The 26,655-nt window shown below is 43.6% G+C and overlaps 1 protein-coding gene across 1 annotated transcript; it reads right to left on the reverse strand.

The window, feature by feature from the left end:
• Positions 1–8,845: 8,845 nt before the first annotated feature.
• On the reverse strand, positions 8,846–12,512 carry LOC308578700 (tigger transposable element-derived protein 1-like; the record flags this gene model as incomplete). Its single annotated transcript, XM_081179168.1, has 3 exons — positions 12,409–12,512; positions 10,137–11,866; positions 8,846–8,861 (listed from the first exon to the last, which is right to left on the reverse strand). Exons 2-3 carry the CDS (start codon positions 11,681–11,683, stop codon positions 8,846–8,848), a joined length of 1,563 nt encoding a protein of 520 aa, XP_081035294.1. The 5' UTR covers positions 11,684–11,866; positions 12,409–12,512.
• Positions 12,513–26,655: the final 14,143 nt, after the last annotated feature.

Consider the following 26,655-nt stretch of genomic DNA (forward strand, 5'->3'; position numbering starts at 1 on the left):
TTCTTTCTGTATCTTTAATATTCAGTGGAAACCCTTCAGGCATCCCACATTACACTGTAGAGAGAAATTCCAAGGAGGTGGGAGGAACACCCCCCCCCCCGTGAGTTTTAATAAAATCAGACTTCAGATTCCTCAGGGTTTTTTGGTTTTTGGGGGGTGGGGTGGTTTGTTTGGTTTTTTTTTTTACAAAGGGTTATTGCCTTACTACTCAGAATATTTATACAGTTTGCTGTAAACTAATACAGTTTATCTGGTTAATATGTTATACTGCTGGCTTGCGTTCAGCTGTGAAAATCTTGATGCCTCACTATTCCCTGCAGCAAGCCTTTTTTGAATAGGAAATTTCCCAGGTAGCAAAACAACAGCATATTTCAGGCAATTAAAATGTGTTCAGATAAACAAACAAGTAAACAAACAAACATTACTGAGGAAAGAGCATCACAGGGCAAGTTCAAACATGCAGCTGTTAAGGTAGTACACCTTTCCATAAGTCTGCTGTAGAGGCGAGCTGAAACTTACTCTTTTCTTTCTTTTATTTATTTACTTACATTTATATTCTTCCTTCTATCCCAAGGAGCTTAAGCTAGCATTTATGGTTCTCTGCCTCACCATATTATCTAGACAACAACACTGTGGGGATAGGTTGAGAGCCTATGACTGGCTCACGGTCACCTAGGTTACTTCATGGCCAAATAGGGATTTGAACCCTAGTCTCACAGGTCCTAGTTCAAAACTACACTTTGTGGGCTCTGTGAGAGCTTTGGGAACAATTTCAAGGGGTTCAATGCACATTGCCCTACACATGAGTAATAGGGGCTTTGGGCTTTAGTTTCCAAGGCAAAATTTGGATTCTGTAAATGAATTCTGGATCCAAAGCTTTCAAAGCTTGAGTTACTCTCCACAAGCCCCCAACCCCCACCCCACCCCAAAAATAACTTCAGATTTGTGCTAGGCCCTACTAGTCTTGTGATAGGAATTTTGAGGTCTTAGATATATGGTAATGTTCATAAGTGTATCAACCAAGCACATACATAGATCAGCACAGGAAGACCGACCTGGAACCATTTTGATACCCAAACTGTCCCAAACTGACCAAATGTTTTTTCTGCAAGGTCAAAGGAAAATGGAAGAGCCTCCCCATTGTCTTTTCCTTCACAAATCCTGTCTTAAAGGTATGTCTGTGTTTGAATAGGGTGTGAGCCTGTGACATGGCCCAGGAACTAAGTATTTATCATTACAAAAGAATGGCCAGGCTCCCCAGGCAATCCAATCAAGTATGCAGGGTATCCAATCAAGTAACCTGCCAGACAGGAGATAAACAACGACAGGAGAAAAACAACATTCAAATTTCTGTTTTAGACCGCCTTTTCTGTGATGTAGGTGTGATGAATCTGAGGGGTGGTCTTAGGTTACACCCCTTCTGTGATGTCTGTATGATGTTTCTGGGGGTGGTCTTGATCTACAGGGTGGCAATTTCAAAAGCCCATATAAGGCTTTGCGCACCATTGTTCTGGGTTCCTTCTCCTTTCCTGCGGGTGAGGGGAGCACCCTGTTGCAACAGATCAATACAGATCAGGCTTACTAGCTGCTTTGCTTCTCAATATTCTCTAGTTGGCCTCTGTTATTTTCTCCTACCAATAGGGTGTTGGGATACTGCCAGGGAGACAAAGTCCATCATGGCCCCAAGCCGTCTGCCGGACGATCCATCGATCTCCCGTAGGCACGCAGTATCAGCAATAAGCGACATGAGTTTCTAGAAAATATCTTGCCACATTCTAGAGCTCATGCACACTCTATCAGCAGATAATGCACAGCAAAAGTCGCACCCAGGAGAGCATTATTTACAAGTTTTATTCAGCGTTGATCAGAACAAAGAAAGACATGACTGCCTGCGTCAGTGTCTCCGACACAGAAAGAACGAAAGCAAAGACACAACAGAAACATCCTGTGAAAACAGGAAATACGCAGGCTGTGACACAAACATCCTGCTCCCTTTTAAGGTGGAACGGAAATATCCTAACATAGGGAACCTACATAAGGACTCTATATGGGCTCTTGGATACCCTATAAGGGAAAAGGGCAATTTTTGTTTACAACAGTCTGTCGTAGAAAGAAGGGGCTGCATGAGTCTGGAAATGTCCAAGCACTTCCCGCATTGCAGAACATTATCTATTCATTTCTTGCCCATGTCTTGCCCAAACAGTCTGACCGCTGCCTCCCCCTCAGCTGTAGCGCAGTTGAGTGGGAGGAGGCAGGCAGACTCCTTGGAGGCCCGCAGAGCATCCTGCCCTGGGTGACCCCACTCTGCCAGTGGCTGGACCTGCCCCTGCGGGCGGCCAGCCCTGTCCCTGGGCACAGGGCATGCGTGCCACCTCAAGCGTCAGATAAGCTTGCTCCGCTGCTGGCCCCAGTCCCAAGCTCTGTAGTGTTTTGTCCACCAGTAAACTGAACAAACTTGGCAACTTTAGGTGATTCACTGCCTCTCAGCTTCACAGAGTTGCTGTGAGGATTTAATGAGATGGGGGAGGGATATGTATACCACTTTGAGATCCTTGAAGAAAAAAGGTGGACTATAAATGCCATAAACAAACAAACTAACAAACTTAACTCGAAAGCTAACATGGCATGCTTTTGGGGTTCCACCCCAGCAGATTTCTTGTTATTCAGGGAATGAACTTTTAAGTGCTAAGGCAAAAAATAAAATAATGAACTTGTTAGATCTGCAAGTCACCTTTGTCTCCAGCAACAACAAAAAAATGAGAGGCAGTGTAGGAAGAAAAACAAACCAAACTGTAAACAACACCATATTTTCCCTCAATTGTGCCTAATGTCATGGGGAAGAAAACCATTCCTCACAGCTATGTGTGTCTGTCATCGCTCTGACACAGGAAAGGCTACTATCCGCCCCCTCCAAATGCATTTTCATCGTATGATAATTTAAGCAGATTGAAGCAAGCAAAGTGAGACTCTGTGCCCTTTGGTGTCAGTGAAATGTGTCTTCTTTCTGTTTGTTTTGTCTGTTGTGAGATTCACGTGGGAGGGGCTGAACAGCAAGGATTCAGAGCAATTTGGCATTATTTTGGCAGACCGAACAGAATGAGACTGGTGGAAGCCTCAGGTGTCAGCTAAATGATGATTCCACTAACTTGTTTGTCTGCCACACTGGTTAAATGGCAGCTGCTATGTATGAAATTAGGAGAACCAGGCTAACACAAATCACACTCCAAAGGAGGGGGATGGACTGCTTACCCCATACAAAAAGTAAAGGTGTTGGGATTCAAGCTGTTATCAGGAGAAACTGGCCACTCTCCAGGCACCCGGCTTGAATCTCCGGTTGACCTCCCTGTCTGCATTTCCCGGCAGGATCCAGGCAAGGTCGCGATCGGTGATCCTCCTCAACATGAGAAGAACACACCACTCTTCCCTGCCCCCCCCCAGGGAGGGGAAAGAGATAGACAGAAACGTATTTACATGTCTTTATTTCTGTCTTTTGCAGCGTTACAGAAAACACGTCTGCTCTCTTCAAACTCCAGCAGCAGAGAGACAAACTCCTCCTGTACTTCCTGTACAGCTCATATTACACTCTGAGCTAATTCTGGTGCTTCACACTGTGAATAGACTGTTCCTCTGTTTCCCACAGAACAGCCCCAACATTCCCATTTATGTTTTGCTTTCAAGCCAGCAGCTCGCTGCCGCATTGCTTCTATATTGTAACAGGTTGTACCCATAATTTCACCAGCAGAGCAAGTATACATGGAACTCCCATTTTGCACAAGCTCAAGGCACATGTGACCGCTGACGTGCATGCTACTTTTGACCCCGGAAGGGCAGGGTAGGGGCAGAATGGGGCAGGTAGGGCAGATGCACATTCTGCCAACACACTATGACACAGAATGCAACTGCTGTGCAGATGGAGAGTTGCCTGTACCACTAAGTGAGTTTAAGGGCTTGGTTTTTCTGTTTGCTCCATTCCTCCCCGACCCAACCTGGAAACCCACTCTTTACTGTTCAGTCAGAGCAAACATCACTTGGGTTTTCTGCAGATTAACATTTGCTCCAATTCAGAAGTAAGGAGCGAAGGGATTTCCCAGGGAAAGCAGTGGAGTAAACAGAAAACCAATCAGAAAACCTCTTGGATCCATGCTTTCTAGGCATAGGACAAACAGAGGTGTGGACAAGCACTACACCTGTTACAACTCACTTTTAGGCTGATGAATATGTCACACAGTTTTGTGACATTTTGGTTGGTCTAATAAAGGTGTTGCTATGGCATTGATTTGGGATTTGTCAGTGGGGGCAGACACCTTTAATTTCCATGCGGCTTGGAAAATATAAAATGTAGCCATTTGGCAGCAAGATCCTAAACTGGAGAAACAGGATCTTATCTCAGATGAAGATGGTGCTTTGTTTATGGACTTGCTAGGTAGAGCTACCAAGTTTGGCTTCTATTGAACGTTACCGAGTGGCTGTTGTGCTACATATCCTACCACCTGAAATTAATCTCAGTCTTTGCTCGTAAAACAGTTTCTGGGTTCCTCTTTATTCCAGTTTTCCACCTACCAAGAAATCTGTATGTTTTGCCTAATGATGAAAACAGACCTGGTAAACAAAAGGTTTTTGTATTTTGCAGAGATGGGGAACCAGTCTTCCTTTGTTTTTCCAACGTCACTCAAATGCAACACTTTTCAGCTGAGACCATTTACCCATTTGACTGAAAGGCATAATGGATTGGGTAATTAAGGATGGTATTTTCATGTGTAAAAAAGTCCTAAATTATTAAGTTGTTGCTGCATAGAAAAAAATCATGAAATTTCATCGTACGGCCAAAGATCCAACCTAACTCCCTATTGCAACTCAAACCCTGAAAGTCTAATCTGTTCTTAAACTCATTCAACCATTAGTTTCAGGGCCCTTTGTCAGATATAAAGAACTGGTTTTTTAGTCACACACCCAAAAATCTGTTTATTGTATTTTTATCCCATCCATCCTCCAAAGAATTTAGGTACTCCATCTCCCCATTTTATCCTGATAACAGCCCTGTGCGGTACGTTATCCTGAGAAATAGCAACAGGGCTGAGGTCTCCCAGTGAGCAGCTGAACAGCTGAACAGCACCCCAGGCTCTTCATGTCCTCATCTGACACACAAACTGCCATATCAGGTTGACTGTCAAATACTTGCAGGTTCTAACATTGATATCCCATTGCAAGTGGCCATTTCTCTGAAAACCTGGCACACAGAGCAGACCATGTACCAAAATAATACTTGGCTAAGAGAATCAGTGAAGAATAACTACTGAATTATCACTTTGCTGTGAAGCGTTCTAAGCTACGAAAAAAGTTGAACAACACCCCTACCCCCCTTCCTTCTGCCCTTCTCCTAGAGTTCTTTCTGACTTGTTATTAAACCTTTAGATACAAACAGATGAATGAAGCAACCTGAACAGAATAATAAACTAAAGCATGCCTAGGGCAGCAAATATGTTTTAATTCGCCCTCCCCTTCTATCTCTCTGGTGTCTTTTTGTAATGGATAATGTATCAAAAGCCTCTTCGTAATCTAAATTCAGAATGCTAAATAAATGAGCAGAATCAAAAAGTCATGTGCTGCTTCTTTCCCAGCCCTGCTGTTACCCTTTAGCACTGCCCCTGTCACTTAGGACTTGCAGACTTTTATCTGACTAGCAGCTGGCATCAAAAAGTCAAGATCAACCCACTTATTCCAGGGGGTGTCCAGCATCGCAAGCTCTGAAAATGTTGGCATTAACAAGAGATTTACTTCCATGCACCAAAAAACTCATAGATAGAGATGTTTCCCACCTATGAAGAAAACTTTTGATTCTACATTGAGTGCAAACTTGTGGGTATAAGGATGTGATTCTTTTAACAATCGTAATGAACACGCCCACTAGGAATTAAGTTTCCAATGGCCAAGAAGCTAGGAGATGGAACAATTAACTTTATACGAGTGCCAACAGACCTTTTAATCATTTGTTTGGTTCTGCAATTTCCTCCATTTAAATCCCCAAGACAGAGCACACTTTGCAATGCTGTTTGAACATTCCTGGCCATTGTCCATGGATGCCTATGCTCCAGCTCTGCATGCGCATGAGAGTTTTCATCAACATTTTATCTTTCCTCCTGCTGAAACTCCCAAAGCACTTATTGAACCCCCTTGAGGTCCCCAGAGCCCCCAAAGAGCCAGAAAACTCCTGATGTGTGTGGGGGCATCACATGCATATTCAACATCCTGGTGGATTACAGCCTCTGAAAGCAAAGTTTTGCAATCTCACTGTATAGTAAGTTTCAAAAAGCATTGGCTCCACCAGACCGTATACATATGCAAGTTCTGAGTTTATGTCAAAATGAGGGTGCAGGGAAATGATTGACACAGCTCACAGTGGATGGTGGGGGGGGAGGGATTAAGCAGACAAACCTAAATTGGAATAAAATATGGAAGGAAGCATTCCATTTCTTGGTATGTTTTCGGAAACGAAAAAGTGGTGCATCACTTTACATAATGCATACATCATTAAGGGTGAAGTACTTGCACAAGCATCTAATTTTCCAATCAGTCTTCAGTCAGCAGAAATGATAATAGCCAAAGATTTTAAAACAGAATCCACCAAAAACTTTGCTCTTCTAAATTCCCATTTCTGAGAGGACCTCTTTCCAAGTGGACATTAAATAATGTGACCAGAAGCTTTGTGCACTTCATATGCTTCAGTGGAGCATAGAAAAAATGACTTTCTCAAAGAATGTGGTTTCCTTCTGGCATGGGTGGGGAACATGTGACCTGCCAGATGTTGCTCAGCCACAGCACACATCATTCCTGACTAATGACTTTACTGGCTAGTTCTGTTGAAAGTTGCAGTCTAGTGAAATATGGAGGCCCATAGATTCATCGCCATTACCTTAAGAACACAGCTTCTCAGCCTGGTCCAAACAAAACGATGTTGTGTAGAACTACTACACTTGTCAGGGACAGTCCAGGGTAAGGCTACAATCAAAAGAGAGGGTAGCAATTTGAATAGCACAGATGGGAGTCCAGAGAGAAAAGTCCTGGTAACACTCTACTGAGGAAACTAAATAAAAGTAGTGTATGATTTGAAGAATACAAAGAGGTTTGTCTTTCTTTGGTCAGGCCTTGTACACATGCCCTCAGAACTACACAGCCATTGTTTCCATCAATTTTTACCTACCGGTATATGTTCTCAATCTGCCTTCCATGTTCCATGTCTCTTCACAAATGTACACATCACTGACATATAATAATACTCTGCCTCTCTTCCTGTTTGGTGGCAGCACCCATGCAAATGGGTGTGCAGAATAATCTTGGCCTTTCTAAGGACAGCTGTAAATTGGCTATGGGAGAGGCAGAGGGCTGTTCAGTACTAATCTCATCCTATTTGTGTCTGCTACTGGCTTAAATTCCCTAGAGGCAGACCCGAGTGAAGCCTTGGTTCTTCCAGCCTGCCACTGAAGCCTCACCCCACATTCAGGCCACCATTGGCCAAGTTTAGTTTGAAACTTGGTGAGCTATACACTCACTCGTTCACTCACACTGATACCAAAACTGAAGCAAACAGCTGGCCACACAAGGAGAAATTGTCTCCCCCTCCCTGTCCCTACAGGGCCGTGATGGGCTACAACCACTACATCCTCTTAAAACTACCGTATTTTTGCTCTATAGGACGCACCCAACCATAGGACGCACCTTGTTTTAGAGGGGGAGAACAAGAAAAAAAAATCTCCCCCTCTCTGCTCAGCACGCAGCAAAGCGGCAGGAGAAACGGAGCCCCTTCCATTTCTCCTTCCTCTCTTCAGCTTCTCTGAAGGGGCACTGCGCAGAGAGGGAAAGCTGTGCAGCGCCTCTCCAGCGAAGCGAAGCCAGGAGAGCAAGAGGGATCGGTGCGCACCGATCCCTCTCACTCTCCTGGCTTCAGGGAAGCAACCCGATGCCTCCGGCTTCAGGTGGCTATCCCTGAAGCCTGGAGCGCGAGAGGGGTCGGTGAACACCAGGCTTCAGTGAAGGCAACCCGAAGGCAACCCGGTGCCTTCCGCCCCCTTGCTCTCCAGGCTTCAGTGAAGGCAACCCGAAGCCTCCAGTGCGCAGCGGGAGCTCCCGCTGCGTTCCGGAGGCTTCAGGTTCCTTTCGCTGAAGCAAGACTCTCCTTCACAGGAGAGCAAGACTCTCCTGGCTTCAGCGAAAGCAACCCGAGCTCCCGCTGCCCTCCAGAGGCTTCAGGCAGCTATCCCTGAAGCCTGGAGAGCGAGAGGGGTCCGTGCACACTGACCCCTCTCGCTCTCCAGGCTTCAGTGAAAGCAACGCGAAGCCTCCGGAGTGTGGAGGGAGCACTCCCTCTGCGTTTTGGAGGCTTCGCGTTGCTGTCTCTGAAGACAAGGAGCCTGCATTCACTCCATAAGATGCACACACATTTCCCCTTAATTTTTGGAGGGGGGAAAGTGTGTCTTATAGAGCAAAAAATACAGTAAGTTCTGTTTTCATAACTGAGGATGTTTCTGAGGCCTGGGTACATAGAGTAATTGTTAGGTCTAAACTTCACCAGTTTAAGCTCTGAACTCCATGATGTCTTTTACAGTATGCTTTTAGAAAATTACATTTAAGATTATGAGATTCATTTGGACTTAAGCATAGATTTTTTGGTGTTGCAGGGAAATGGCTGGTTTGAAGATCTCGCAAAACCGAAATATTTCATAATCTGGAAGTGCCTCTCAAGTGGAGATTGGAATTGATATGTGGGTGTTTTTAAAATATAATATAAAGTTCAGTAATGTTTTAAGAAGAAGAAAAAACATGGCTACAAATCATATATAACAAACACATGTCAGAAATCCCCAGAACTAAAGCAAAAATAAAATAGAAAACAAAATTCAACATTTAGTCTGATTATTCTGACTCTCTTCACAAGTTCCATAGCATGCAGCATCGAGTTCCCAAGATACTGATCTTCAATCTCAAGTTTTTTAGCTCTTAAGAGTTCCAGAAACTTGCATACCTTCTCAAATTCTGCTGTGCTTGGTCTCATAGCTCCCCAAACTTGATAAAATTGTCAGCGGGAGCCTTTAAGTATTCATAATGGAGAAAAATGCAAATGCTTATTAATAAAACTGCTCAGAGTTATCTGATTTATGAGATAGGTCCATGAGAAAGAACCAAACTTGTTCTAAATAAATAGGACTCCCCCCCCCCCGCTGCCACCCGGATTAAAAGAAGATGGCAAGTAGTGGGTAAAATGAAAAGCCCCCCCAGTTGCCTAAAGCCGCTTGATTTACAAAGCCACTAAACAATCAGTCTTCCCATCTCCTCAACATTTTAATAAGCCCTTTGCTCATAAATCTGTCAGTCATATTAGCATGTAGCACCACTGAGATTAGCACAGTATAGCAATGTGTTTTTAATTTGGGAACCTACGACACTCCCAGGATAGTCTTTCCAAATTAATTGCGAGGCAGAGGCATACTGTGAGAAGCAAACATACAGAAGATATGACATCATGGTATTCCACATGTTTTTCCATTCTTGTATGTGGAGAAACTGCTCAGCAGGAAGAAAGCTCTAGGGAACATCTGCTGCAGTGGCTATCCTATGACAGTTTCCAACAGGGTTGGCTCTGTCATTGGGTAGAATAAAGTGATTGACTCAGGCAGCAGCCATTTGGAGAAAAGAGTTTTGTGCCCCATTCATATTATGCACCTGCTAAACTACTCTCTTGACAGGTGCATTGGAGGATGCTCTCCCAGGACTAGTGCTGAAGTTAGCTGCTCTACAAAGAATGAGAATGGGTGCCATCCTGCCCTTTGCCTCAGACAGCTAAATGCCTTGGGTCGGTCGTCATCTATGGTACTACAGTGGTGCCTCGCAAGACGAAATTAATTCGTTCCGCGAGTTTTTTCGCCTAGCGAATTTTTCATCTTGCGAAGCACAGTTTCCCATAGGAATGCATTGAAATTTAATTAATGTGTTCCTATGGTCAAAAAAAGTCCAAACATTTAAAAATCAACAAAGTGTACTGTACATACATTTTCTAAGACTCTGGGGGACCACTCGAAGAAGGTTCCTCTTCCACTCTTTGCTTCTTGCTGAGGAACCTGTCCATGGTCTGCTGCTTCATCCGCCTTTTCAGCAGCTCCCTGAGAGGCAACATGACCGTCGTATCAAAAGTCGTATTCTGGCAAATGTCCCTCAGTTCTTTGGAGGACAGCCGTTCCTCAGTTGCTTCCTCCTCTTCCAGCCAGGCCTGCTCCTGCGCAACCTCTTCCTGCAGTTCAACCAGCTCCTGGGTGGTCAGCTCGTGGTTGTGCTCCTCCACCAGCTCGCTGACGTCCTCCTCTGTGACCTCCAGGCCCATGGTCCTCCCCAAGGCAACAATGTCCTGCACCACTGTTGACTCTGGTGCATCAGAGTCACTTGGTGCCACACAGTCCGGCCACAGGCTGCGCCAAGCGCAATTCAAATTTCTCTGGCTGATCCCATTCCAGGCCGTGGTGACCATCTTCAAGCAGGTGACGATGTCGAAGTGGTCCTTCCAGAATTCCCACAGGGTGATGGTGGTGCAATCAGTCACCTCGAAGCATCGCCTGAAAAACTCCTTGGTGTAGAGTTTTTTGAAATTGGTGATGACCTGCTGATCCATTGGCTGGAGCAGTGGCGTGGTGTTAGGCGGCAGGAACATGATGTTGATGAAGCTGAACTCCTCCAACAAGTCCACCTCAAGGCCTTTAGGATGAGCAGGAGCATTGTCCATCAGAAGCAAAGCCTTCAGCGGCAGGTCGTTGTCCAGCAGGTACTGTTTGACAGCAGGGCCAAAAGCAAGATTGACCCAGTCCACAAACAGTACACGTGTGACCCAAGCCTTGCTGTTGGATCTCCACATGACACTCAGCCGCTCCTTGTCGACCTTGTGTTTCTTGAAGGCCCGTGGGTTCTCCAAGTGGTACACCAGCAGGGGCTTGATCTTCAGGTCGCCGCTTGCGTTGGCACAGAAGAGCAGGGTCAGATGATCCTTCATGGGCTTGTGGCCAGGCAACTTGGCCTCCTCCTGTGTGATGAAAGTCCTTTTGGGCATCCTCTTCCAAAACAGCCCGGTCTCGTCGCAGTTGAAGACCTGCTGTGGAACGTAGCCCTCCATCTTCACAACCTCCAGGAACTCCGCTGCAAAGTCTTCAGCCGCAGGAACAATAGAACTGGCAGCCTCTCCATGCCTGACCACGCTGTGGATTCCAGATCTTGCCTTGAACCGGTCAAACCAGCCTCTGCTTGCCTTGAAGACTTCTGGCTGGCCTGAGGTTCCTGGCTGTTCCTGGACGAGGTCTGCGTGCAAGGCCTTGGCCTTCTCACAAATGACGGCCTCGGTCACTGTGTCCCCTGCACACTGCTTCTCTTCTAACCAGATGAGCAGCAACTTCTCCACCTCCTCCAGAACAGCTGGGCGGTTCTTCACGATCCTGGTGACTCCCTTGGCTGCATCAGTCGCAAGGATCTTCTCCCTCATCTTCAGGATGGTCCCGATGGTCGATGGGTTCCTGCCGTACTCCCTGGCGAGGTCCGTCACACGCATTCCACCGTCGTGCTTCCAGATGATCTCCTTCTTCATTTCCAGCGTCACCTTCTCCTTCTTCCTCTTGCCGGCCTCCGCAGCAGCAGCAGTCTTCTTGGGTCCCATGGCAGCATAGCTCTTACCTTCGTAAGCTCAGAAAAAGAAAAAGAAAAACAGCAATTCAAACCCAGAACCAAGTCCTTGAATTCCAAACACCCAACCCAAAATCCAAAACCCCCCAAAAAAGTTTTAATAGTTTAACTTACGAAATGGCTGCAAATCACCAAAGTCTTCAAAATCCTCAAATGGCTGCAAAAGAAGTTTTGGAAAAGCTTTAAAAATCACCAAAGTCTTCAAAAACCTCAACTGTTCCCCCAGCCACCCACCCAGCACACAGAAATTGCAAATCCCTCCACAACTGTTCCCCCAGCCCCTCCCCAACTGTTGCACACCCCTCCCCAACTGCTGCAAACCCCTCCCCAACTGTTCCCCCAGCCACCCAGCACACAGAAATTCAAACACAGATTTTTTCCCCCAAAAAAACAACATGGCCCAATGGTCACAGAAAATCATAAAAATGCAGAAAAAAACCACACAAGCTCCCAGATTCTTGCAAACCCCTCCTCAGCTGTTCCCCCAGCCACCCAGCACACAGAAATTCAGAACCTAGATTTTTTTTTCAAAAAACAACAACATGGCCCAATGGTCACAGAAAATCATAAAAATGCAGAAAAAACCACACAAGCTCCCAGATTCTTGCAAACCTCTCCCCAACACCAAGTCCTTGAATTCTAAACACCCCAACCCAAAATCCAAAACCCCCCAAAAAAAGTTTTAAAAGTTTAACTTACCAAACAGCTGCAAAAGAAGTTTTGGAAAAGCTTCAAAAATTCAGCAAACTCTTTAAAAAGCTCAAAAAGGCCACCACACCGCGTGCAATGTGTTGCTCCTCAAAATCAAGTCGCAACTGCACCTCTTCAAGCAATGCACCCTGGGTATTAACGGTTTTACGAAAAAGGAAACAAACTTGCAAGACGTTTTCGTCTTGCGAAGCAACTCGAAAACGAAAAACTCTTTCGTCTTGCGAGTTTTTCGTCTTACGAGGTGTTCGTCTTGCGGGGCACCATTGTACTTTACTAATCTGATGGTGGCCCTTAAGCCCACTGCATATTGGTCCCTTTCAAATTACCGTATTTTTTGCTCTATAAGACGCACTTTTCCCCTCCAAAAACCAGAACAGAGAGAGGGAGCGCTGTGCCTGTAGAGGCTTCACACGGCTATCCCTGGCTTTTGCAGTAGGTCGGGGGAAGGGACAGAGCCGCACGAAAGCTCATGCCAGTAACAAACTTAGTTGGTCTCTAAGGTGCTACTGGAAGGAATTTTGTTTGTTTGTTTGTTTGTTTGTTTGTTTGTTTGTTTCAACTATGGCAGACCAACACGGCTACCTACCTGTAACTTTTCATTTGTTTGCTGCCATGTGCATATTATGATGTCTAATATTGGCTTCAGAATGGGCAAGATTTGTAATTGCTGAGATTTATTTAAGGTTTTAGATAAATGGCTGTTTGCATGGATAGCCTATACTATTCCATCCAGGTGTTGGTGAACTACAATTTCCATAAAACCCAACTACCATGGCCAATGGTCAGAGATGATAGCAGTTGTGGTTCAGTAACATCTGAAGGACACCACATTGGCTGCCTGTGGCATAGGCCTAGGATATTGGAAAGTTTGCCTCCTTCCATACCAGCCTGCCATCCCAGGGTGGAATCATCTTCTGAAGCTTCACTGCATGACTGACAAGCAAAAAGGTTGGGTTGCCGAGAATGCAGAACAGAGCCTTTTCTGTGACTGCACTTTGGTTATAGAATTTCTACCATATGGGAGGGGAGCAGACTGACCCTTCTAGGCAGGCAATGAAAATATTTTTATTCTGTGGGACTTTTAGTAGTTGTTAGTTTGGTTTTTGATGCTGGGGATAGAATGTAATTAGGCCTAAAAGGAGCAAACATTTAAAAATAAATAAATAAGAGTAACATACCACTTTTCAGGCATAATAAAGACATAATAAAACAATGATAAGAAATGGCAAGATCTCCATTTCAGATGATGAAGATCTGGATGCTGATGATAAGGACTGACATGCTGTGTTTGAAGCAGTAAAGTCTAGAACATAGAAGGCAATGGAATGGACAGGGAGACTATAAAGAAACATAGAGAAATAGCCTACTGACTTTTCTCACTAACTCCTACCACATAGCTCATACCCTCCAATATTTTTCCGAATGAAAATAGGGACGTCCTATTCAATGATGATGATGATGATGATGTTATTTATATTGTTATTTATACTCTGCCCATCTGACTGGGTTGCCCCAGCCACTCTGGGTGGCTTCCAACATATATAAAAACATAATAAAACATTGTTGTATAGAGGTTGTATAGTTACTTGTCTCCTTGGCTTGGGGATCGCATAACACCATACCTTGCAACATTTCTCTGATAAAAATAGGGATGCCGTACCATATCCTCCATCATTTCTCTGGTGAAAATAGGGACATCCTAAGGGAAAGCAGGGCATTCTGGGATCAAATCAGAAACTGAGACAGCTTCTGTAAATCCAGGACTGTCCCTGGAAAATAGGGACACTTGGAGGGTCTGCATAGCTACCTAAGAATCATCTTGGCCTGGGAAGAAGAGAGATAAAAGGCAGAGCAGCCCACCATTTTACCTCCTGGTGTTCCTGGTGAAGCAGCCTCCTTTGTCCCCAACCATCTTGCCCTCAGTGGGGAGGAGAGATCTTGCTTTCAAAGGTTTTTGTTCTTGTAATTCTCAGAAGATGTTTCTGGACTCCTGGCCAACCAGTTCCATCTAGGCAACATTGACTCCTGGCTTCCTACATTCTGAGCAATATGGCACCAACATTTCCAGCGTGTGCCTGAAGACATAAGTTATCTATGATGCAGGCATCATAACAGATAGGCCTGTCAGGGAGGCTTGGATTTATTCACCAAGTTTGCACTGTATTTTACAAACATCTCTGTCCCTTAATCAGCATCCTGTTGTGAATTATAGCCCAATGGAGGAGCATGTGACCTCTCATTTTATCCTTCAGCCCTAATGCTCAAGCTGACAGCACTGAAAATGTGACACATGCCTGAAATTCATGGCTGCTGTCCGGGAAATGACAGCAGGTTTCTGGTGTGTGTGTGTTTTTAAGCACCCTTCCCGACATCTAGTCGAATCTTCTGTGATGTCTTTCTCTCACCCTGCTGAAGCTTACTGTACACCCAGATCTCGCCCACCAGTAAATTTGTCTGCTTCTGCTACAGTTGGTTTTTGACATGGGGGGGGGGAGATTCCTTAAGGAATGTAGTGATGATGCACTTCAATGAGCTGTGCTTTCAAATAACATTCTGAAGCATTACATGAGAGTTGTCTAAATACTAGGTAGCATGGAAGAGAGAACTATCACATGAGATACTTAAGCCTGAAATTGAGGCCTGAACCTAGAAGGCAATTTGGAAGGGGGAGAAAAATTATTTAAAGAAATAATGAGGGACATCATTGATGGTAGCAGCAGAAGCAGAATTCTTATTGGTGGCTGGCCTTGCTTCATGCCCAGCCCCCCAATTCCCCCAGATGTAGCATCACTCTGGAGAGCCTGCAGAAAGTGGTAGAAAGCTTATTTTTCTGTAATTGTCTAAGATAATTAAATCTTATGCTGCCTTTGCCAGCCTGGTCTCCTCTATCATTGCTGGCTGGAAAAGGTGAGTGTTGTAGCCCAAAATTTATGGAAGGCATCAATTTGAACAAAGCTGATCCAGACTTACATCCATGTGCAAAGATTTAGCAAAATCTGGGAGAAGTTAAGAAAAACCATGGGTGCTTCAGGGCAATGCAAGGGACATTTTAAGTTACACCCTTCCTTACCATCAATATTTTAAAAAGATTCCTATAGAATCTGCTCCTATGGGATTATTCCCCTGATTTTGAGGTTCCACGCTGACAATTTGTGCACTGGAATGAATCTCAAAAACCCAGTACATATCTGTACTTTTTTCAGTTACATTTCCATGTTAGGTCAAAGTGTGTATGTGTGTCCTGTTCCCTTCTGTCTTTTTGCAGTTGCAGCCAGCCAAAAGAAAATTTGAAAATAAAAAGGAATTATCTTTTCCTCCAGCCCAAATCATTCACTTACTTGCTTTTTCGTGGCATAATTGCATAACCATGTTGTTTAATATTAAACATATCTGGGTGGCCATCACTCCCTCTTGTGGGAGCAAGTCCCATGGTTTCACTATGTTCTACAGCAGGCTTCCTCAAACTCAGCCCTCCAGATGTTTTGAGACTACAATTCCCATCATCCCTGACCATTGGTCCTGATAGCTAGGGATCGTGGGAGTTGTTGGCCAAAAACATCTGGAGGGCTGAGTTTGAGAAAGCCTGTTCTACAGTACATGAAGATTTTTCCTCCATCTGTACTGAATCTTCCAATGTTCAGTTTCATAGCTTGTCCACGAGTTCTGGTGTTATAAAAGTGGAAGAAGAAGAAATCTATCCAATTTCTTCATGCTATGCATAATTTTATAAACTTCTGTTTTGTCACCTCTTACCTTCCTTTTCTCTAGATTAAAATGTCCCAAATACTGCAACCTTTCCTCATAGAAGAGCTGTTCAACCCCCTTGATAATCTTGGTTGCCCTTTCCTGAATTCTACAATATCCTGTATGAGGTGACCAGAAGTGTATACAGTATTCCAAATGTGGTTGCACCACAGACTTGTATAAAATTGTGATGATATCAGCAGTTTTATTTTCAATACCTTACCTAGTGATCCCTCGCATGGAATTTGCCTTTTCCCCCACAACTGCCTCGCAGTGGGTCACCCCAAGGTCCTATCCCTGGTCATCTACTGTCAGTTTGGATCCCATGAGCTTAAATGTGAAATTTAGAATTTTTTTTGCCCCAAAGTGTATCACTTTACATTTACTTACATTGAATCACTTTTGCCATTTTACCAGCCCTTCACTCAGTTTTGGAGCTCTTAGTCATCTCTGTTATTGACCCGGAACAAAGTATCTTCAGCATTTAGCATCATCACATGTGCGTTTTTCTACACATTCCCTTTCTGAAAAATTGTCAGAAGTTTAATTTTTTTGAAATATTTAAAAGTGTTCCTGTTCGTATATTGCTTTAGAAAGTGTCATTAGATATGAACTAAATCATTCCCCACCTCAATACTCCTAATGTTGTATTTATCCTAACAGGATTCCGGTCCTAGAATTGGCCAGCTGTGAATTTTGGAATATATTCATTTGTTACTCATTCAGAGCCTTTCATTTCCCCCTAGGAACCAGAATAGGTCAGATAGACTTGTAGGGGTGGGAATGGATAACAAAGAAAGACAACTTTTAGTGTCAATCTTCATCTCACATGCATGAGTAACTGCGGCAGTTATGATCCATGTGGTTCTCTTCACAGCATGACTTTGTGGGGGAGGGGGTTGCACTCTTAGTTAGTTACACTTTGGGTTCTATGAGAGAGAAAAGAGAGTTGCATATCCCAGTGCATAATACAACAGAAGAAAAAACAAGAGGAGATGAGTTTGTTTCACTAAGTGCTTTGAAGAAAATTAGCTGTTTTTCTTTGCCAAAGCTCATTCCCAAAGGGAAACATTTACTCATTAGGAGAGGAGGAAAAAAACCATAATGCCAGGGACTTGGGAATATATTCAGTTTATAACCTCTTTGTATTCTACTGCCGATTTAGCAATCCCGACAACGTGGAATTACTTTAGGTAAATAACAGGAGCATCAGCATACCAGAAGCTATCAAATCCATCCAGAAGCACGCCACTTTGTGGGGCTTTGGGGGGTGTCATAAAACTGTTGCCATTGTGTGATATTTGATCAAATGGCTTTGTAAAATTCAAAATGGTAAGAACAATCTTGCTAGAATGCTCGCTACAAGCAGTCTGCTGCTGGATTAGAAAGGCAGAAAATTTAAAACAGGCAGATCGGAGATATATGGTTCAAGTGGCAAAAAGGAAACAGGTGTCAGATTTTAAAATATAACTGACCTCATGCTTTGTGGTGGAAGTGGCATGTACAAGCCAAGTGATAACTATATTTGTTCTTTTTCATTCAAACCCAGAGGCAAGCTGTTGTCTTCGTCCTTCAGTTCATAGCAATTTCTAGTGCATCAAATCTATTGAGGATAAGCGCTTCAGCTTTCACCTGGGTAACTAAACCTGAAGAGCACCGCAGCCTACCGAACAGCAAGGAAGCACGTGCTGGGAGTCAAATGCAAGGAGACGGAACTCAGAACCTGTCATCTTGCCATCCCTCTCCCTTATTCAAGTTTTACAGTCTGTGCAGCTGCTGGTGATATTGTTGCTGTTGTTTTTCACAACTTCCATTCCCCAAATAAAATGAAAATGTGTGCTGCAGCAAAGAGGAAGAAGCATCTATGAAGTCAGGTTGATCAACGGCCCAGCTTACAAATGTGTTCAACAGAGCTGTGCATTCATTTTATAGCAAATGACAAATTGAACTGAATGGGGCCTATATTTGCTCAGTTTTCATTCTTTACAAAACAAATGCATAGGACAAGGGTGCAGAACGTCAGGCCCAGGACCCAAATGTGGCCCTGAAGACTTGGGACTCTCAATCGGCTACACCCCTCCCTGGGCTACTGTCATAACTCCATTCCTTCCAGTATTTCTCCAGTGAAAATAGGAACATTCTAAGGGAAAGCGGGACATTCTGGGGTCAAATTAGAAACTGGGATAGCTTCTGTAAATCTGGGACTGTCCCTGGAAAATAGGGACACTTGGGAGGGTCTGAATATGGGACAGATGCATATTCCTGCATTGAAGGGGGTTGAACTACATGATCCTCAGGGTTCCTTCTAACTCTACAATTCTGTGATTCTTTATGATTCTTGAGTGTTCTTTTTCTGGCTGGAATGTTTCCTTGAACTGTGATAATGTTGATTGTCTGGATCAGTGTTACTTTTCTAGAAATAGAGGTGCCGGAACTGAATGCCTTCCCGGTTTTTTTATATAATGGCAATGGTGCCCACCTGAGAGGTGTCAGAACTGAATTCCTGTGAGTCACAGCTGGAAAAAAAGCCCTGGTCCAAATAAACATGTCACTGAAGGAACCCTGGGTTCAGTCTTTCAGTGTTCTCTTCTGTACCCATTTCATTAAAAGGGGGGGAAATACATTTTTGTTTCAATGGGCTTCCACTACCTCCAAGTGTGGAACTGCAACTTCCATCTGCCCAAGGCACAGGGCAGGGGAAGAACTGTTTCAGCATCTTGAGTTCCTTGGAGGGATGGCAGGATGTAAATGCAATAAAGAAATGAACAATGGTTATATGGCATCTTGCATCAAAGGCCAGTCCCTACACCAACCTTAGAAATTGTTCCTCAAGTCTGAGCAAGTTTTCTAATCCAAAGAAAAAAGGCCTTGTACAGCTTAGCATCTGGTCAATCCCTTCTTCTATACTGCTGCCTCTGGAACATGACACTCCTCCTTCCTTCCTGTCCTGGCCTAAGCCAGAGATGAGGAACATGTCACCTCTGAGGTGTCACTAGACTTCAGCTTCTGTCAGCCCCAGTCAGCATGGCTAGTGGTCAAGGGAGTTGGGAGTAGTAGTTCAACAATGAGCAGTCACACTTTACATTGTGGATGCCCTTTGCGGGATCGTGCGTGGTGCTACAGTTCCCAGGGAGCTTACTGGCAAACAGGGGCTGGCTTGCCTCTCAGTGTTAATTTTTTGAGGTTCATGCCCAGCCTCAGTAAACAAGTTTCTTGCTGGGAGGTGGGGCCAGCCCCATTTATAAATAAGGGGTGGAGCCAACAATAGCCAGGCAAATATATATAAAAAATATAATACATTAAAAATATATTTAAAAAATGTCCAGTAGCCAGGCAGTCACCTCTGAAGATTCACCCTCCCTCCCCTCCCTTTGTTTAATGTTTCTTATTTGAAGGTTAACCTTTTTCTTCCTGTTTAGCTATGGTCTTTGACTGGTTGTTGTTGAAGGGCCGGGAAGAAATTTTCCTACATTGGCAGGTTCTGTCTTCCCTGTAGCAATTCATCACAACTTTGGCTGTTTGGCCTTGGGTGGAATCCTTTAGTCTTTTCTTCCCTATATGGGGGGGGGTGAAGTGGTGGCTCACCCCCCCCTGCAGCAGCGATTCCAGGGTTACCCTCTTAAAGGGGTTATATATATGGGCGTCACTGGCCATACACTGCATGTGGGGATATGGGCTTTGCTGCCAGCTACACTTACGTCTCACAGAGCACCCTTATATCCCATTTACCCTGATGAGCCCCAGTTTCCCCTGGCTGGGGGGCTGGGGGGGGATACACGCCCAAGGCCTAAGCCAAGGTCTTCCTACATTCGGAAGTTTAATAAAGTTGTGGCCTAATTTTAATTCCATATAACGTTGTCAGAGTCTGTATTCCTTCCTTATGATCCCCAGGGGCTGGGGACGCCTGGTCACGCAATATCCAGAGGGCCACATTTTCTCCTGGCCAGAACTATCTGCCACTAGTCCTTGGAGCCAATTCTGAACTGATTCACTTGCCCATTTAGATTATATCACCCCTAGTTCTGCTTTATTCTCTCTACTCCCTTTATTTGCTCTCTTTGAAACTATGCCAAACTGATGTTCTTGAGATGTTATGGACAACTGATGGGAGTCACAGTCCAAAACACCTGGAGAGCACCAGGTTAGCAAAGGCTGGTCTAAAATGTGCGTGGCTATTTAGGAGCAAAGTCTACTTCAGTATAACAAAATCTTAGTGTTCACAGAGAGGATGAGCTACATATCTAGCTCTGATACTCTGTGTATCAGAGTCCACAGAAGAACTGGAACATGCCTTTTATATACAGTTAAAAAAAGTTGTAAATGTGCAGAGATCCAAGTGTAGGATCTAAACTAAGCAAACTAAACAAGCTCAAATGAAGATCCAGCTAAAAATACTGAAGCCTATCACGGTGAGTGGCTGCAGTGAGCAAGGTGTTCAAATAGGCCAGAAAGTCTCTAAGGTGATAGGAAGATAAACGAAAGACATTTTTTTCTGACAGATTAAAAAGCTGCTTTTGCAATGTGAGCGTCATGAGATACCTTCCGCATAACTTCAACCCATAAAATTCAAAGCCTTTCTTGCCTTCAAAATTCCACACTCTAAATAATTATACTTCTTTCAAAAGTCACAATGTTTGGGATTCGTTTGTTTTTTTAAACTCAAACATCAGGCAGGAGGGGGAAAGCATTTTCTTAAAAGAAATCAGCCAAGAGACACAACAGAAGAAAAATTCAAATTATTGACGAAAGATTGTGAATGAATATGACAGGAAGATGACATTCCTTTCAGGTTAGTCTATATCCTTGAAGGTTCTTTCCCTACCCTCCAGCCCAACTTCTTCTTTCAAAAAAATTATTTTATCTTGCAGACAAAAGAACTTGGAGGACTTGTGTTTTATGTAACTTAAAGAATGGCAGTCAGGTTATGTCAAGTGACGTTCTCTCACATCTTGATTTAAACACAGAGCTTCTTTCTAATCGCTAGCAGAGACTTATTGTATCATTTCATTCAAAAATATTGTATCAGCACTGAGAAGGAACCACCATGAATTATATGGAAGAACCAAGAGCCCAGACAGTGGCATCTCTATCCTCCTACCCTCTGAAGTGCTTCTAAGATTTCATTTTATCGTCATCACAATTGTGTGAAGTCGTTCAGCTAGAGAAACACTGGCTTCTATAAGGCCATGGTTTCTGGAATTGTTGGGGATCCTCTGCCCTCCAGATGTTGGCCTCCAACTCCCATCAGCATCTGACCAGCATGGTCAATGTTCAATGGTCTGAGCAATAGGAATTGTAGTGCATCCAGAGATCCCCCAGCCCTGCTGTAAAATGTTGAAAAGGAACAATTAATATTAGTACCAGTTAACCGATTTTTGCTAATCAGAGAATTTCTACAAGCTAATCCATATCCTAAGAGAAGAACTATCTTCATACTACCATGCTGGCACAGCAACGGACAGGTAGATGGAAGGTTGAGCCAATGAGCACCAGGGCTTCTGAGTACTAGGGTTCTTGGCCAGTGCCCAGTGGCGTAGCGTGGGTTGTCAGCACCCGGGGCAAGGCAAGTAATTTGCGCCCCCTAACCCGTGGATTTGCGCCCCCTAACCCTAACCCCCAGATGTTGCGCCCGGTGCGGCCGGGCCCCCCTGCACCCCCCACGCTATGCCACTGCCAGTGCCTGATCTGGCCAAATTTGGTGCCAGGTCTGCATATGAAGAGCCTTGTGACCAGTGCCTGAATTGTTTTTGGGTGCTCAGTGGGTGAAGCCAACATTGCCAGCTCTTCAGCTTTTGCTCAGTTCCATCCAATAAAGAAAAATCTTTCTTTCTTTCTTTCTTTCTTTCTTTCTTTCTTTCTTTCTTCTTGTGTTTTTTTTATTTAAAAAAAATAGGCCCATAAAACCACCAACAACAAAATGTAATTGAAGCAACAGAAGTAGGGAGAAAGAGAAAAAGTGAACTTAGGAGCTGAAGTTTACATCTTGCAGAATTACAGCTTCAGGACTAGTTCCAAAATGGCTTGCCTTGATTTATGAGAATGCTTATTTAAAATATGGGGATGTCAAAACGCTGCTTACATAACAATTAAGTAATAAATGGGGATTTGACATATGGTAATTGGATTGGCTGTGTACATAAATTACTGAACTCTTGTTACAAGCTTTTCGAGGGTGAGGGCTTTCTTTTTGCGAGTTTCCCGGAATTAAATTATAGGTGTTATATGTATCATGCAGCTTAATTTTTTTGAGAATAATGTTTAGGGCCTTGTATATTGGCCTGATGCATTATAATAAGCACAATCCAGCACTTTGTTCTGGATATGAGAGATTTAACAATTTCATTGAAATCAGTGGGATTTCCAAATTCCCATCTGACTGAACAATGTTTAGTATGTATTTACATGTATATATCCAGGGCGTGGGTGGCACTGTGGGTTAAACCACAGAGCCTAGGGTTTGCCGATCAGAAGGTTGGCGGTTCGAATCCTCGTGATGGAGTGAGCTCCCGTTGCTCGGTCCCTGCTCCTGCCGACCTAGCAGTTCGAAAGCACATCAAAGTGCAAGTAAATAAATAGGTACTGCTCTGGCTGGAAGGTAAACGGCGTTTCCATGCGCTGCTCTGGTTTGCCAGAAGCAGCTTAGTCATGCTGGCCACATGACCCGGAAGCTGTACGCCGGCTCCCTCGGCCAGTAAAGAGAGATGAGCGCCGCAACCCCAGAGTTGTCTGCGACTGGACCTAACGGTCAGGGGTCCCTTTACCTTTACCTTTATCCAGACTTACCAACCACTATGCAGCATATGTGTATGTATATGATGTATATGTATATGTATATGTATATGTATATGTATAAGTGTATGTATATGTATATGCGTGTTGTGTGTGTGTGTGTGCACTGATGTCCAAGATGGCAACCCTACCTTTACACCGGGGATGGCAAACCTGCTGCACTCCATATATTGTTGGATTCCAGTCTCCTTCATCCCTGGTCATGGACCATGCTGACAGGAGCTCATGTGAGTTGCAGTCCAGCAACCTCTGAAAGATCAAATATTTCTCCAACCCTGCTTTAAGTTTTGGTATGGTCTGCTTGTTGACACGGATCATTAGGAATTGACCGGCAGTAAACTACTTCATCCACCTGAAATGCAAATCATATTTGATTGTATGATTGATTATAGTAAAAGAAATATTAAGATTATCAATAAAAACAGTTTTTAAAACAATGGAAAACAATTAAAGATGATAAAAATTAACAGTAAAAAATATATTAAAGCATGCCAACGCCTATCTGTTTAGGTAGGCTTGCCTAAACAAAATTGTGTTAAGCAGACACCAAAAAGTGTACAGTGAAGGCAGTTGCATGATGTCAATAGACAAGGCAATCCAAAGATCAATGTCTTACAACTGTAGAATGAATTCTATGTGGTACATGTAACAGGGCCAGTTCCACAGATCTAAGTGGTCTAGTGGCCACATATGGGGCAAGACAGTGATGCAAGTCAACTGGGGCTTGATCTACCAAGAACAATACCTTGAATTTGGCCTGGTAACAAATCAGTAGCCATTGCAGATCTCTGAGCAGAGGTGTTATATGCTGACAGGGTCTCATTTCCAAGTCTCCTGTCAAGCTCAAAGTCAAAATATTCTACACTGGCTCACATTACATCATCTTTTTTAAAAACAGTATGCTTTTTTCTGGCTGAACATTAAAAAAATTAAACTTCCTGAATGTATCCATAATTTTTACACCATATCTGAAAGCATTGTGTGTGTGTGTGTGTGTGTGTGTGTGTGTGCGCGCGCACACACACACACACACACACACACATTTGAAGCGCTTCAGTATTTGAACTTCCAATGAATCTTTGGTCATTTTTAAGAAGCATTTAAGATGTCACCAATGTTCCCCTTGGCCAGAATACCCACCCGCAAGTGGAAGTACACCTAACCCAGTTATTTCTCAAGGATCCTGGAGACTTTGATATGCCATGAACACAAAGGTTTCCCCACTCATTCAAGTAGGAAGTTCACATTCAAGTGTGCATCCCAGTGTCCATTCAAGAAGTATGTGCAAGACCTGCATGCCCAGAATTAGATCACACAGAGCACTAATTGGAAGTACAAACATGACAATTTACACCCCAAGTCATCTACTGGAATAAATGAAATTTAAGATTGGTTGGTCCTAATTTGTCCCATGATGACGTTTATTAGAACTATGCAGAACCTCCCGACCACAACCCAGGCCAAGGTGGGGACCAGGGACGCTATATCCAGCCCCAAATTAATTGAGGAGATGGGGCTAATATTTAGCTAACTTAAAAAAAAAAAAAACCACGAATGAAACATAGGGGGAAGGGGGAAAAGGAGATGCTGTGTCTCCCCCACCTCCTGACCGGTAGCTGAAGGTTTAGTTCTGCTGGATGCTACTTCCTCAATATGGAGAAAACACCATGGAGGCAGCCAGTCTCTACAGTCTTTCTACCCAATGTTCTAATCCCTGTCACACCCAGACTGCTCCAGATGACCTGAGCCAACTCAGGGGGATCTAGGGTCATCTTAAGCCAACTAAGCCAAAGTCAGGATACCCCTGAGTCAGCCTGATTCAATCCGAATTCAATGTACAGCCCCAATACAGTGGTGCCTCGCAAGACGAAAAGAATCCGTTCTGTGATTCTCTTCATCTAGCGGGTTCTTCGTCTTGCGAAGCAAGCCCATTGACGGATTAGCGCTATTAGTGGCTTTTAGCGGCTTATCTGCTGATTGGATCAGCTGATAAGTGGTTTAGCGGCTTAGAAAAAGGGGGAGGAGGGGAAAAAACCCGCAGGAACTCGCAAGACATTGTCGTCTTGCGAAGCAAGCCCATAGGAGATTCGTTTTGCGAAGCACCTCCAAAACGGAAAACTCTTTCGTCTAGCGAATTTTTCGTCTTGCGAGGCATTCGTCTTGCGGGGCACCACTGTATTTCTAATGATGACTGCCATCAATGTGCAAAGCACAAGAGGATGAGCCCCTGGACCCCAAATTTACAATTTAAATTTGTATACAGGGGAGGTAAAAGAGAAGAGAAAAGGAATATGGAGTCTCGGTAAGAAGGAGAAGAAAATGCATTTGTTCATTGCTCATGCTTAGACTTAGTTAACTTTCTATGGATTAAGGCCATATTTGATTGCAAAACTTCATTCTCTCTCTGGCCTATAAAATCTTTCCTTCTTTTTAAAGTTCCTTGTTTGGTTTCTAAAGGATGACGCCTGCAGTGAAACATTATTATTCCAGTATGAGGAATGACGAGAGATAATTATCCTAATAACATTTCTTGAAGCTGGGAAAAAAATATATGGCTTATTTATACAGCACATTAGCATTTGTAGTGTATGCAAAACAAGTAAATAAATGTTAAACTAATATATTACTGAAAAAGTCAATATTGATTACTTTGAAGTTGAAGTGCCAAATAAGGGGCTGTACAAATGGGTTCCAGTCCAACCAAGAAGAAAAATATGATATTCAGAGTAAAATAAATGGCTAGGCTATAATTTAATCACTTAATCCATTGCAATAATATTTTGCTGTAATTTATTGTGTTACTACAGAAGCATTTAAAAAATAGCACATTACCAATTCAGCTGTGATGGCTATTGTAAGGATGACATTACACGAACATCATTTGGGCCATTTATCTTTTTAACTAATAGTTCATTATTTTAATACATGAATCATTTTTGTAAACCTCTCCTACACATTTTTTTTCCCCTTTTCACATTCTTCTTTCAGTGCTGAACACAGAAAGTTGGAGAGGGATGACAGAAGCACCACTTCAGATGAAGGATATTGTAATGGAACATAAATACAATGGAAGGTAAATACAATGAACATAATGGTGTTGATTTCTCTACAATTAACTAAAATTTTGCCCTAAGCAGAAATGTTACACCACTCTGTTGCATTCTACATCTAGACTTCAAGCCTAGCCCCACTTACATGGGGATAAGACCCATTTAAGTCAAGGGCTCCTCCAGGTGAGCTATTAACTGAGCACTGCTCCTGATTTACTTATACAAAGCTTACATGGAAGGTGGATAATATGCAGTCTTTGTTGCAAGGCCAGCCCAACCATGATGCAAGATGAGGCAGCAGGATCCATAGGGGCAATGGATTCGGCCTCCAAGGAATGCATCACCTAATGCTGTTGCTGTACTCCCTCCTTGTTCCCAATGTAGGTATTTATTTCCTTCTTGTTTCTGATGTGAATTTTAACTTCCCCTCTTCTTCCTCGGTAGGTGGGTCAAGTGGGCACCATTTTGTGGCTTGCCTCAGGTGCCAAAATGTGTTGTGACAGCGTTCTTTGCTGCATACTGATTTGTTTATGAGGAGTCTATATGACAATGGACATTCATCCAGACTTGCTTGCAGGGTGTTTATATGGCTTCCTATTAGCTACCCGTTCACCCCACACTTTTCAATGCATTTCCTAACTGCAATATGGTC

Source organism: Podarcis bocagei (assembly GCF_964188305.1).
Source record: "Podarcis bocagei genome assembly, chromosome: Z".
In the NCBI taxonomy this organism is placed as follows: Eukaryota; Metazoa; Chordata; class Lepidosauria; order Squamata; family Lacertidae; genus Podarcis; species Podarcis bocagei.